General features: G+C 33.6%; 1 protein-coding gene across 4 annotated transcripts in view; it reads right to left on the bottom strand.

Moving 5' to 3' along the window:
• ZUP1 (zinc finger containing ubiquitin peptidase 1) overlaps window positions 1–12306 on the bottom strand; it is a 35468-nt gene that overhangs the window by 14754 nt on the left and 8408 nt on the right. For 2 of the 4 annotated variants that reach the window (XR_010381254.1, XM_064486749.1), the window contains exons 5-10: window positions 12132–12300; window positions 8572–8760; window positions 8114–8279; window positions 4710–4861; window positions 3444–3664; window positions 1903–1954 (exon numbers count right to left, since the gene is read on the bottom strand). Coding sequence is in view for 3 of the 4 variants with exons in the window: in XM_064486749.1 (XP_064342819.1) it covers window positions 1907–1954; window positions 3444–3664; window positions 4710–4861; window positions 8114–8279; window positions 8572–8760; window positions 12132–12300 (945 nt within the window). In the remaining variant the exon portion in view is untranslated. Of the gene's footprint in view, window positions 1–1839; window positions 1955–3443; window positions 3665–4709; window positions 4862–8113; window positions 8280–8571; window positions 8761–12131; window positions 12301–12306 lie in introns of those variants that run through there. The other 2 variants (XM_010979148.3, XM_010979149.3) reach the window with 1 other exon arrangement.

The following is a 12306-nucleotide window of genomic DNA, read 5'->3' as shown; positions in this document are numbered from 1 at the left end:
TCTAAAACTAGTTATTTCCACTCACTAAAAAAGTATTTTTAAGTGCTATATGTGCCAGGTACTCTGAGGCTACTGTTAAAAACTACACATTGCTCCTGGAATCTTAGAGCTTATATTCAAGGAAGGGAATATAAAAAAGTAGACAGATAATTAAAATAGGTATTATGATACAAACATGATACCACAGGACAGTGTTTCTCCAACTCTGTGATGAAGAGCCAATTTAAAACAAATTGTCTAATCCACTGCTATTATCTTTGTAAAATAAAAATGTCAGCCACTGTAATTTCTGTAATTATCTTGTCACAGACTGGCAGTTTGCACATCAGTGATCTACACTTGGAGAAACGTTGCTTATCAAACACTTTGAAGATGCATTTAATCCTAATTTGAGCAGTTCAGGAAGGACTTCTAAGAGGAAGCCCTTCTAAGAGATGGAGAATTAAGGGGAGAAGGGCCCTAGGCAGCACTAGCTATATATATTCTGGCAAAGGACTATAGGCTGAAAGGAGTGAGAGATGAACGGGAGAGGTAAGCGGGGCCCAGACTATACGAGATTTTATCCATGAGCAACGAAGAGGACTCAATTAGGAAGTCATAAAATTGCATTTGTTATTTTAGAATGGTCTGGCTTCCATGTGGAAGATGGGCTGAGAGGATCAAGACAGGGAGACCAGTTAAGATGTTATCACATTGTCTAGGTAAGAGATAATGATGGCATGAAACATTATAATTGCCTGGGGATACAGAACAGAAACCTGGTTAACAGTCTGAAGGATAGAATATTAAAAAGGATGGTTTCCAGAATTTTTCAACTGGCAATATTATTCATTTCTGGAGTGCAACTTTCAGTATTTGATGCTATAAAATAATATTTATAGAACTTCATTCAAGCAAGTTATTGTTCACTTTTTTTCATGGGGTAGTAGACACTTAGGGCTTTTCTTTTTTGTTGTTCAATATCCATTTCTTCATCTACTCTGATTTCCTTTTGAGAAACTGCCTGTCCCATGGCATACGGTCACCTGCTAATCAGATATGTGCTCTCTGGAATCTGAGATTTGAACAGATGTCCTATCTCGGCTTCTAACCTGATGGCTCCTGCTATAAAGTGGGCCATATTCTAGCCTGTAGTGTTGCCTTGGTTCTAGCACAATTCCCTAGTTACTTGTGGATTCTGTGAGCTTCTGATAATTTCAATGAATTCTCTTCTGCTTAAATTGGCCAGAGAAGAATTCTTGCTTGCAACCTTACTGGCAAATCCAACGTGAATCTGAAAGTTTCTTTCCTACAGAACACATTAAACACAAGACTCCACATCACAGTTGTTTAAGTAAGAGTGAAAATATTTAACAAAAGCTAATCCCTCTTTTTAGAGCTTTGCCTGCTAAATATTAAGATTATTTCTAAGTAGTAATGAGGGAATTTCATTACATTTATTTTATAACAGAAGAAAGCAGAATGCTCTAATGGCAAGAGACACACTGGGATCACACTCTGGATTATGAACACTTTCTTGGGCAAATTACTAATCTCTCATAGTTTTCATCTTCCTCACAGACCTAATAGTGGTATTTATCTCACAGAACTATTTTGGAAATTAAACTAATTAATAACACAAAACAATAAGAATACCTAACACAAGTAAGAACCCAAGAAACAGTCATATGATTATAATACAAAACCAGTTTCTGAAACATGGATAATACAAAACCCACAATGCAAACAAGACACTTTATTGGAATAATTACTAAACAATGAAGCACTAAAGGTATAATTAAGACATTTTAGATATTAGAATTATAAGTGGAATATTTAAAGGATTCACAGATTCATAAGTTGTATTAAGGAATTTAATATCTGAATTTGGGAAAAAAATTTCACAATCACTGAAATGCTTACTTCTTCAAGGAATCTTCTCGGCTGTAAAGATTTGAGAATCTTGTCTCCTGGCCTTGAAAAGTAATTTAAAAAAAATGTTAACTGTAAGCAAGGAGTCAATTAATTATGTATTAATTATCATCTAACATACAGAAAAAAAAATCTGAAATTTTTTTCAAGATAATGAAAATTCCTTAAGGAATGGTACAACTTTAAACTTAGGAAATTAGTAATTAACATTTTTAAAGCAAAGCCATAAAAAAATTAAAGAAAATTCCAGATAGAAACAAAGCATACAGAATTTAAAAAACCCCATCTTTTTATGGAATAACGAGTCAAAGGTAAAAATGCTGGCTCAAAATCAGAGAGAGAGGTAAAAACAGAGAAGGAGAGACAGAGATGGGGCTATGAGCAGAGAAACACCACCAAGGTCTCACTTTCCAAAACCAGAAAGGTAATAGCTAACTAAAACGTTCAGCTAGACTCCATGATAATATAACCCCACTTATGATCTCAAAAGTTATCTGTATGTTGGTAAACAAGCATTTGGTATTTTATAATAATTAAAATTAATCTCTAACCTTATTCAGCCAAATTAATGATATGGTGAAAAAATAAATGCAATTTTGGTACTTAAGTCTTTGCAAAGGAACTTCTAATGGATCATAATTAAACTGAAGAACCTCTTAAACAATGGCTTTATATCCCAAGTTGTGAGGCTGAAAAGATTCCTCTAGTTCTCTCATTTTAAACAGTTTTAGTCCTTTTCCCTCATGATCCTGTTATTTGCCATAAATGCTCTTCTCTAGTCCTCTATCTCTTCTCTCTTCAGAGGGAAACAAATGTGAAATACTCTAATAGGGACATTTTTTTCTTTAGGATTTGAGAACTGTGCATTTTTTAGACTTGATATGCTACCACATAGCTTCAGTTTATACAAGTGGAGGGTTTCCAATTCCTAGGAATTCTTCTATAATGTACCACTCATCACTCAAATGCAAAGGATAAAGAAGCTACTATACTGAAGTAAATTTCTAAAATGGTATATATCTAATAAGTGTGTATAAATACATACACATATATGTACATATATGTACATATATATATATATATATATATATATATATATATATATATATATCCAATAATATATCTAACATGTCCAGGTGCCTAACATAGAACCTCGGGAATCACTAGAATCACATTTAATAAACAATAATTAGAATGCCAATATGAGTTAGAACTCCTTGGATTAAGTTAGATTTTCTTATCATATGTTGTCATTTTCATTACTCCTCTAATATTAAAAATTAAATTATATATTATAAAATTAAACATCTTTATGGAGCTCTGAGTAAAATACTTGAAAACATTAGGGACCATTTGAAATTCAAAGTGTCCTTTCCAGAAATTAAATGACATAAAACCAAAGTATCTTTGTCAACCTAATGTTAGAGAATGAGGTGCTAGGAGTTACAAAATAACATTGATTTTAACTAAAAATTTTATACTTTGAAGTTCAACTTGTCCAAGCTTCACATAACAAATATTTAGATACTTACAGCGGTCTCCTCTGAAGAAAGAACACCCTCTACTGCCACTATCTGGTATTGCTTATGTTTCAAATTTCCCACAAATTTCCGAAGCTGCTTGAGACTGCTAGCTTCCAGGTCTTGCTTTAAGAGTTTCTGCATGTCTTGAGAAGGGCATCCAGGATCAAATATTAGTAAACATAAGGTTCGGTTTTTTCTTTCTTCAATTCCAACAACTGTTCGACTATGACCTATCAAAAAAAATCAAAGAACATTGTGTGTGTGTGATCTACCAATCTACATCTATATACAGATATGTTACTATAAAATGTACCCACATATATACAGACACACTATACATACTTTCTGTATATAGTGTGTGGGCACACATGTGCTTAGAATATAAATACAGTCAGTCCCTCTGACATACAGGTTATCTGAGCTCTTTCAGTTCTAAGACAAGAATGTAGTTCTACTTCCTAACCTTCAGTTTTCTTTTGTTCAATTTTAGTTTTCTAAAGGCTTCATGGCAAAAATTCTACTTCTACTATGCCATATATTTTAGTGTTTCTTTTGTAATTCCGTAATCCTTCTCATTCAAATTATCTCAAATGAAAGGATTTGAAATTTACCTACTGGAGAACAAAAACTCTCATGGGTCCAAAAGGTAAACAAAAGTAAATTTATATACACTAGAATTTCAGTGGGAAGGGCTTAATCTTTATAGCTTATATTCCTAAACAATGAAATTCCTAACGCTTACTTCTCCTTATTCCTGTCAACTCAAATCATCCATTCAACAAAATTTATCAAATATCCATACGCCAGGCACTATTCCAGGCAGTCAGCAATACAGAAGCAAACAAAACAAACACTCCTGCCTTCAGGAGTGTTTCCTATTCTAATAGGAAGAAACACTATAAACAAGGCAAGTAAGTGAAGTTTATACATGTTAGATAAAGAAAAATTAAGCAGGGAGGAGGGGTAGGAATTGCCAGTGCTGGGGGTGGGGTTAGATAATGAGATGACATTTTTTAAAAGGTGGTCAGGGAAGGCCTGAAAAGTAAGGGATGAACAATAAAGGAAGACTGAACCAGATGGTCTTGAAGATATCAAGGATAGCACCCATGATCGGAATATACTGTAATGACGTTATAGTTCTAAAAATCAAAGGACTATCACAATCCTCTCCTCCTATTATCAGAACCTTAACCTATCCTAAGGCAAAAGCCAATCAAGTGCCTTATTAAGGTATTGTCTTTTAAATTACACTTACTATCTGTAAGGTATACTAACCTTGATGCTGAAGATAGATAGGAGGTTTAGATGTACACATTACTTTTGGACTCCCTTCTCTCTCTGAAGAATAATAGCTCAATATCCATTCAAATAAGCGAGGGTGTGTACCCAAAGGACCAGTTGACTTGTGAAAGTCAACAATACGGCACCTATGAAAAATTGATAAAATGGATTATTCAGTAAATAGTATTTAAAAAAATATTTTCATTAATGGAATTATGAAATACAAAACATTTTAAATTTAGAAATAATTTTATCTCATCATTATTTTCCTAAGAAGAAGGAAAATAAAAATTTTATTTATCTGAAAACCTGTCATTTTATGAGGAGATGACTTAAATAACTGAATAAGGTTGATGACTGGTATAAAAGTTACAAAAATTTTCTGACATAAAATCTCCATTAGTGGTAAATGAGGATCATATTTGATTTTTAAAAGTCTACATGTAACATGAAACATAGAGAATTTTACTCTGAAGTCTCTAAATCTGATGATCAATTAGAAGCTGACTTCTAATTACAATTCCTCAACAGTCATTTGAAGCTGTCAAAATATCCTGAATGTATTTTCTGTCAGCTCTCTCAAATTTCAACAAAAGGCAAGAAAAGAATACCTGTAAAGATCAGAGAAAAACCTGTATGTACCCCCCATATACACCTATCTGCCTTCCATTTGGCACCAGACCATGGTGGTATTATTTCCTCAAGAGGAAGTCAATCTTGAATATTCGTATTATTTTAACCAGAAGCACTAGTCACTTCTCAACAGCTATTTTAAAATGGTAGAGTATAAGCAAAACCAATTAAAAGCTTTATTCTCACTTTAAAGTATAGCACAGATATCCTATCCCTGTCTCTCTTCACCATAAAGTCTCTAAATTCACCCAAATTACAACAGTTGCTATCTTTAGCCTTATCAAGTTTAATATTGATGACTTTCAACTGATTACTACTGAGTTTTAAATGCTAAAATGAACTTCTGGAAAAACTGCCAAAAAGTAATAACACTGCTTTTGAATTAGCAGTTGACTGCAGTCTTAGATGTTGAATCTGAATAGTATCCTACAGACTATAATTCATAGAGAGCAAAAGGAAGACATTTAAATAACTAGCAAACAAATTCAGGGTATAGTAATAAAAAGGCATTACTAAAAAACTAAACTATTTCAGGTACCAAGAAAACAGCTGGATATATTAGGTATTTATAGACAAAAATTTTCCTTTCCCTAAAAATTACTTAAAAACTCAGAACAAGATACAGTATATATAATGTGAAGGTATGAACAGATTGGTGAAAAGGAAAAGAAAGAGAAAAGAAATTCAGAGGACATTAGAGAATGAGGACAGACAAGAAAATGGCACACATTTTTGGAAAAATGGAAAGCGGGAGAGAGGAAACGTAAAAGTGACTGCAAAGAAATAGAAACAACTGTCTTAGAACCGGAGAGAGGATAGAAGCCTAATGACATCAGGTATTGGGTAGAGTAGTAGTGGAGCTAAAAATACGAGATTAACTGAATAAAGGGGGCAAATCACTACTCAACTCCCCCTTTCCACCAACGTAGGAGGTGTAGACAAGAGAGTGGAGAATTTTTCTCTGAATGTCCTCTGAGAAAAGATCTCTCTCTATACTGGTATTTGCGAGTTCCCCAACCACACAGCAAACTTCCACTAAGAAATGAAGTCTGCTCATCTGCAAACTTCATGCAATCCTACAGGACCGCCAATCAGCTTTTTAGTGTTTCGTTTCTCACTTTAGGAATAGACAACTAAGGATTTTTAAAAGTTAGAAGAAAGCCTTCAAAATGTGAAAGACTAAATAAATAAACATGAAAACAATTTAACATGGAGGCAGAAAAATACAAGGAATAGGAAAAAATAAAACGTTGGAAAAAGATTCTACATCTATAAAAGGCCATGATGCTATGAAGTTATCCCTTAAATTAAAAAATATGACTGTTAAAATAAAAATTTCAATAGAGTAGTTGGGAGATAAAGTTGAGTAAATCTAGACAGTAAAACAAAAAGCAAAGATTAAAAAAAGTGAGACATGACCAGCAAACTTATAAAGTCAAAGAAGTTCAGTGGGCAACTAACACAGTGGAGTTCCAGAAAGAAGATTAAAGAAAATAGAGGGATGATGATTATCAAACCACAGTTAACCTCTAAGCTCTTAACTTCATGCCAGTCACAGTCCTAAGAACTTTATTATCTCATTTAAATATTACTGAAACTCTTTGAAGCAATTTACATGTTCTTTTATCACTGGCGGTACTGGGGCACAGACAAGTTAAGTCACAGAGCTAGCAAGTAGAAAGCTAGAATCAATTGTAGGCAATCTGACTTCAAAGTCTAAGTTTTTAACCACTACACTGAGATCTTACAGCCTACAATTCCAGATTCAAAAAGAAAAACAAATGTCCAACACAATGAATCAAAGCCCCACATCTAATGGTGAACTTTCATAGTATCAGAGCTAATAAAAAGATGCAAAAAAAACTTCTAGGGAAAATAAATAGGTTATACATAAAGTAATGAAAATTAGATGGTATCTTACCTTCTCATTAGTAATACTGATGGCTAGACATCAACAGATCAACAACTAATCTGATCTGAAAATGACTTTGAGTTTAGAATAATATAGCTACCCAAACTATCACTAAAGTAACAAGACTAGGTACCCTTTCTTAAGAAGCTAACAAAGGAAATGTTCAAGCAAAAGAGAGAAAGGTGAAATCCAGGAAAAATCTAGGATCCAATTCAAGAAAACAGTGAAGAAATGTTACATGATTGGAGCTGTGGAAAGGATCTTGAAGGCAAATAATCCCGACTAGAGCAAACAGGATGACAGCTTCAAGAAAAAGGTGTCCAGGAATAAGGAGTGCCTCAGATTACACAGTAAGTGAAGTTTCTGGAAAAATTAGACTATGATGCAGTCAAACAGTGAAAGGAAAAAGGAAAGGCAATTCTTAAGGAAATTTTTAAAAGCTTTTCAGGAAAGATATAAAATCAGCAATGAATAATATTTACACAGTCATGATGTAAACTCTGACTTTAACTTAATAAAAACTGAGATTTAACCATAAAAATTGAGGGTAAACAGATGGGGGATATAAGCAGAAACAGACAATGTCTAACACTGATAAACCAAGAAAAAGCCATGAAAACATAATTATTTTAAAACAACGGAAGTGATAGCTGCCTCTGAGAAACAGGACTTGAGAACAGAGAAGAGCATGAAACAGGGAATGAGTTCCTGCTTTGCATTATAAGTTTTCATTTTATTTTATTAATGTTATTTAAATTCTGTTTTATCCCTTTGATTAAAAAAAAAAACACAAACAACAATAAAAACTTCCCAGATACGACAATTACATTAACTTGGCTTTTTAGGTACATACTTTATCCTTAGGGAGGTCAGAAGTGTATATACTTCACAGGCTCCAATCCACGCCTTTGTTCCCTGTAACCTGTTATTAAGTTGAGAGGCACCCTGAGGATCAAAACCTTCCTTCCATGCATCTTCAATCATAGACTGAATTTTTGGAATGCAAGGAACTGACATACCTAAAATTATACAAAGCAAACATGTAATATGACAGTTACTAAAGTACTGAATAATATCATTTAGCAGTACACCATATACTGGAGAGGAACCTACAATATAGATTTTAAGACAGTTTATTTCTGACATCTACTATCATTTTCTCTTCCTCCAACCAGAATTTAGGTTTTTAATATAAATACCTACTAAAATATTTCTTCATTAAAGCTGTTAATTGTTCCTACTATATATTAATTCATTCTGTATCATATGTACTTTACAGATGGTAAGTTCAGAGTATTGTATTTTACATACCTTTTAAGCAATCATCGTAAGCATCATTTTGTAATAACGACGAAAGCAGCATTTGGAAATTTCTGTAACCACAACCCCAACCTTTGTCACCAAAAGACGAATGAAAGTGATCCACTACTGCAGAAAGCCACACACGCCTCACATCTGTGGCAGCATTCTGATAATACCTATAAAGTGCTTCCATAATTCCTAAAGCAGAAAAGAGATTTAGAAGATTTAGAAGAATATTACCATCTTTCTATGACTGCCTCATGTATTTCCAGTATCAATCTCTTTCTCAAGTGCCACATCTAAATCCTGTCAATTCCATCTTCATTATCTTTTTACTGATGTAACCTTAGTCTGTGTCCTGCTTTTTACTACTACTCAAGTTTCCTAATGCTAGCATATTACTTATTATATGGAACTGAAATTGTTTGCTTCTTTCATTTCTGCATCCGCAGGGCCCAGCACATAAAAGGACACTGTTGAATGTTGTCTCTCCATTTTATTATACATTCTACTGGACATCACTCTCTCTGAAGCTCAGTCCTAGTCAATTTGCTCCCAATTTAAAAACTTCGATAGCTTCCTATCACCTATGGAATAGTTTTAGTCTACAGTATATGAAGCCCACAGCAAGCTACCTTCAAAGTTCCCTTTATTTCAAATCACTCTTCTTGCCGTAATTTTGGCTGTGGCCTAACCGAACACATTAAACATGATTTGACCATGGAGTTTTCATTCAATTACAGTATTTGCTAAGCACTTTTTATATACCTAGCACTATGCTAAGCACTGAGAATACAAAAAACGTATATGATGACATTCCTTGAAGTCTTCTGGACCCAGATTATATAAATGCAACAGTATGGATAAACAAGGTGTTAGGACAGGGTACACCTGACTCTCTCCCTCTCCTCCTTCCAGTATACTTTTCCTGTGTTTCAAAATCCTACAGACACTTTCAGGAGCAAATGCTATGGTCTTCATAGACCCTTTTCCTGATTCCAACCGTCTCCCCCCACAAAAAAGGTCCTCGTTGAACAATCGCTGAATGATTTATTTGTTGTGCCCCCCAGGAACTGACCATATTCTGTCAGGGCAGAATACTACAGCTTTTTGTGTGTACTTAACAGACTCTGGGAAGCTTATGGGCAGGAAAGTCTTACTGGATAGCCCATACCTTCTCATATAGAATGTGGCACCAAAAAGACAATCACTACATGCTTTAGTTGGATAAAGAGTATCCTATAGGAAAATGGGGTTCTGTCTTTAAAAAGGTAGAGTCAATAAATCAAAACAAATTAACCAAGAGTTGTAGCTGGGCCTACACCATGAAGGACAGACATATAGCTCATTATAACCATTTCCAAGGAACTTAAAAAGATTAGACTTACAGTCAAGAAAAAGAACAATTAAAATGCTATATAACTGAGTACTAAATGTTAAGCATGGAATGGGTACTCTAGGAATTCAGAGAAATTAATATGAGATTCATTATCATAGACTTTGATGAAGAAATCAAGATTTGAAAGAGATCTTTAAGAATTAGGGGGAGTAACAGAAAAAAAAATATGCATCCTAATGTACTTTGGCATAGTTATTACTAACTCAATGGTGCCCCACTGTCTAGGTAATATTGTTCTAGCAACCACATAATATAACTTGCTTTTAAGGGAAAATTTCCACATAATAAAGTTTTTCATTTCTTAGCACCTAAATCTCTACGTATTTTCCAAGATAAAACAATTTTTTGTTAAATTATATTCTATTGTTAAAATAATAACAAGAGACTCTTCAAATGATAGCTGCTCCAATTAACATTTGCATAACTAACAAAAAAATAAAAACCTTATTTGGAACTCTGGATTTCCTGGATCTAGATGTCTGTTTCCTTCCCAAGGTCAGAGAAGTTTTCAGAGAGCCAGTGTCTGCTGGTGGGGAGCCTTAGACTTGGCTGATGCCCTGGTTTTTCATGCTTGGTTCCCTAGCTTTCACAGCTGCCACCCAGAGGATGCCCCTTGACAGTCAGGCTCTGGTGGCTAGGACAGCTTGCATTCCTGGTTCCCACAGGACTACAGCCGTCTAAAAGATGATTCTTGGAAGGCTGCCACCCTTAGGGCAGCACACAGGTGTATCCTCTCATGCAGTATTAAAAGGCAAACATTTAAAAAGTGTCACCATACAAAGTGTGAGTCAGAATACACTGATACAAATGTACATTACAACCATTTTAGAAAACAGCTCCATAATAAAGTTAATTATGCACATGCTCTTTAATCTAGTATTTTCAGTCTGGATGTTCGAGAAACTCCTGAGGAGGAAGCCTGTTTATAATCTGTAAGAATAAAACACTGGAAACAACCTAAGTCTTATAAGAAAATACTACGTAGCAATCAAAATGAATGAAATACAGTTAAAGAATCAACATATCTGAACAAATCCAATTAGAGCATATATATTGTATACCAATTTATATGTGGTTTAAAATAGAAAATACTATATATTGTTATGGAAACCCACACATAGGATAAAATTATTAAAACATACATAAGACTGAAAAACACCAAATTCAGGATAATGATTCCCTTTGTGGAGGAGGAGGGATTAGAATCAAAGAGGGGCACACAAAGGGTTTAAAATACACATGAAAGGTTTCACAACTTTATTAAATTTCATAAAAGTTGGGTGGTGGGAACAAAGCTGTTTCCATATAATTTTTCTTTCCTTTTTTAAACTGTATTAACAGATGTGTTTTTTCAAATGTTAAAAACATCAGGTAAAAAGGCATTCTTTGGAACAAGGCAGATCTGATTGTGAATACCAGCTGGGCCAATGACTAGCTATGTAACCTTACCTTGGGAAGGTAATTTGACGTCTCTAAGTCACAATTACCTCATCCAGAAAATGTAACAGTACACAAGATTTTTGTTTTGAGAGTTACATGATATAATACATATAAAGGTTTAATGTCTAAAACTGTACTGAACAATATGGTATCACTATTGACACGTGGCTATTCAAACACTTGAAATGTGGCTTGTCCAAATTGAGATGTTCTGTAAAGTGTAAAATACACATTGGATTTTAAAGAATGTACAAAGATTGCAAAATATCTCATGAATAGTTTTTAATACTGATTACATGTTGAAATAATATTATGAACACACTGGGTTTAAAAATATCAAAATTAATTTCAACTAGTCCTTTTTATTTTTTCTAATGTAATTACTGGAAATTTAAAATTATTTATGTGGCTCACTTATATTCTATTAGACAGCATTTATCTAGAACACAGGAAGCACTCAAGAAAAACTTTTATAAAATGTTTGTTTTCAAATGTCAAATAAATTAACAGAATATAAAAGTGAGTTATTTTTAAGTGAATTACTTACTGTAAAAATAGAAGCTCAGAAGTTTTAAAACAACATATTTTAAACTATTATTTGATCACACAGTCTCATATAAAATTATATAAACTGTGGGTTAGAAAATTAAACAAAATTCAAATAATTCTGATTACTACTTCAGTGATGTATGGAATATAAGAACCATGATTTGGATATTTAAATACTCACCAGAAGTTTTTGTTTTTCCATCATCAATACCCATAGCTAGTGATTCCATCATATCAGCTTTTCTTCTATGAAATTCAGATGGATGCATTCTTCCCCTATTTACTTCTGTCTCCATATTTCGTAGCTGCTGTTGTTTGTACCCTCCAGAATTATCTAAACCATATTGTCTCTGTTG

Source organism: Camelus dromedarius, chromosome 6, assembly GCF_036321535.1.
Source record: "Camelus dromedarius isolate mCamDro1 chromosome 6, mCamDro1.pat, whole genome shotgun sequence".
In the NCBI taxonomy this organism is placed as follows: domain Eukaryota; kingdom Metazoa; phylum Chordata; class Mammalia; order Artiodactyla; family Camelidae; genus Camelus; species Camelus dromedarius.
This window is presented reverse-complemented; position numbering and strand designations above follow the sequence as displayed.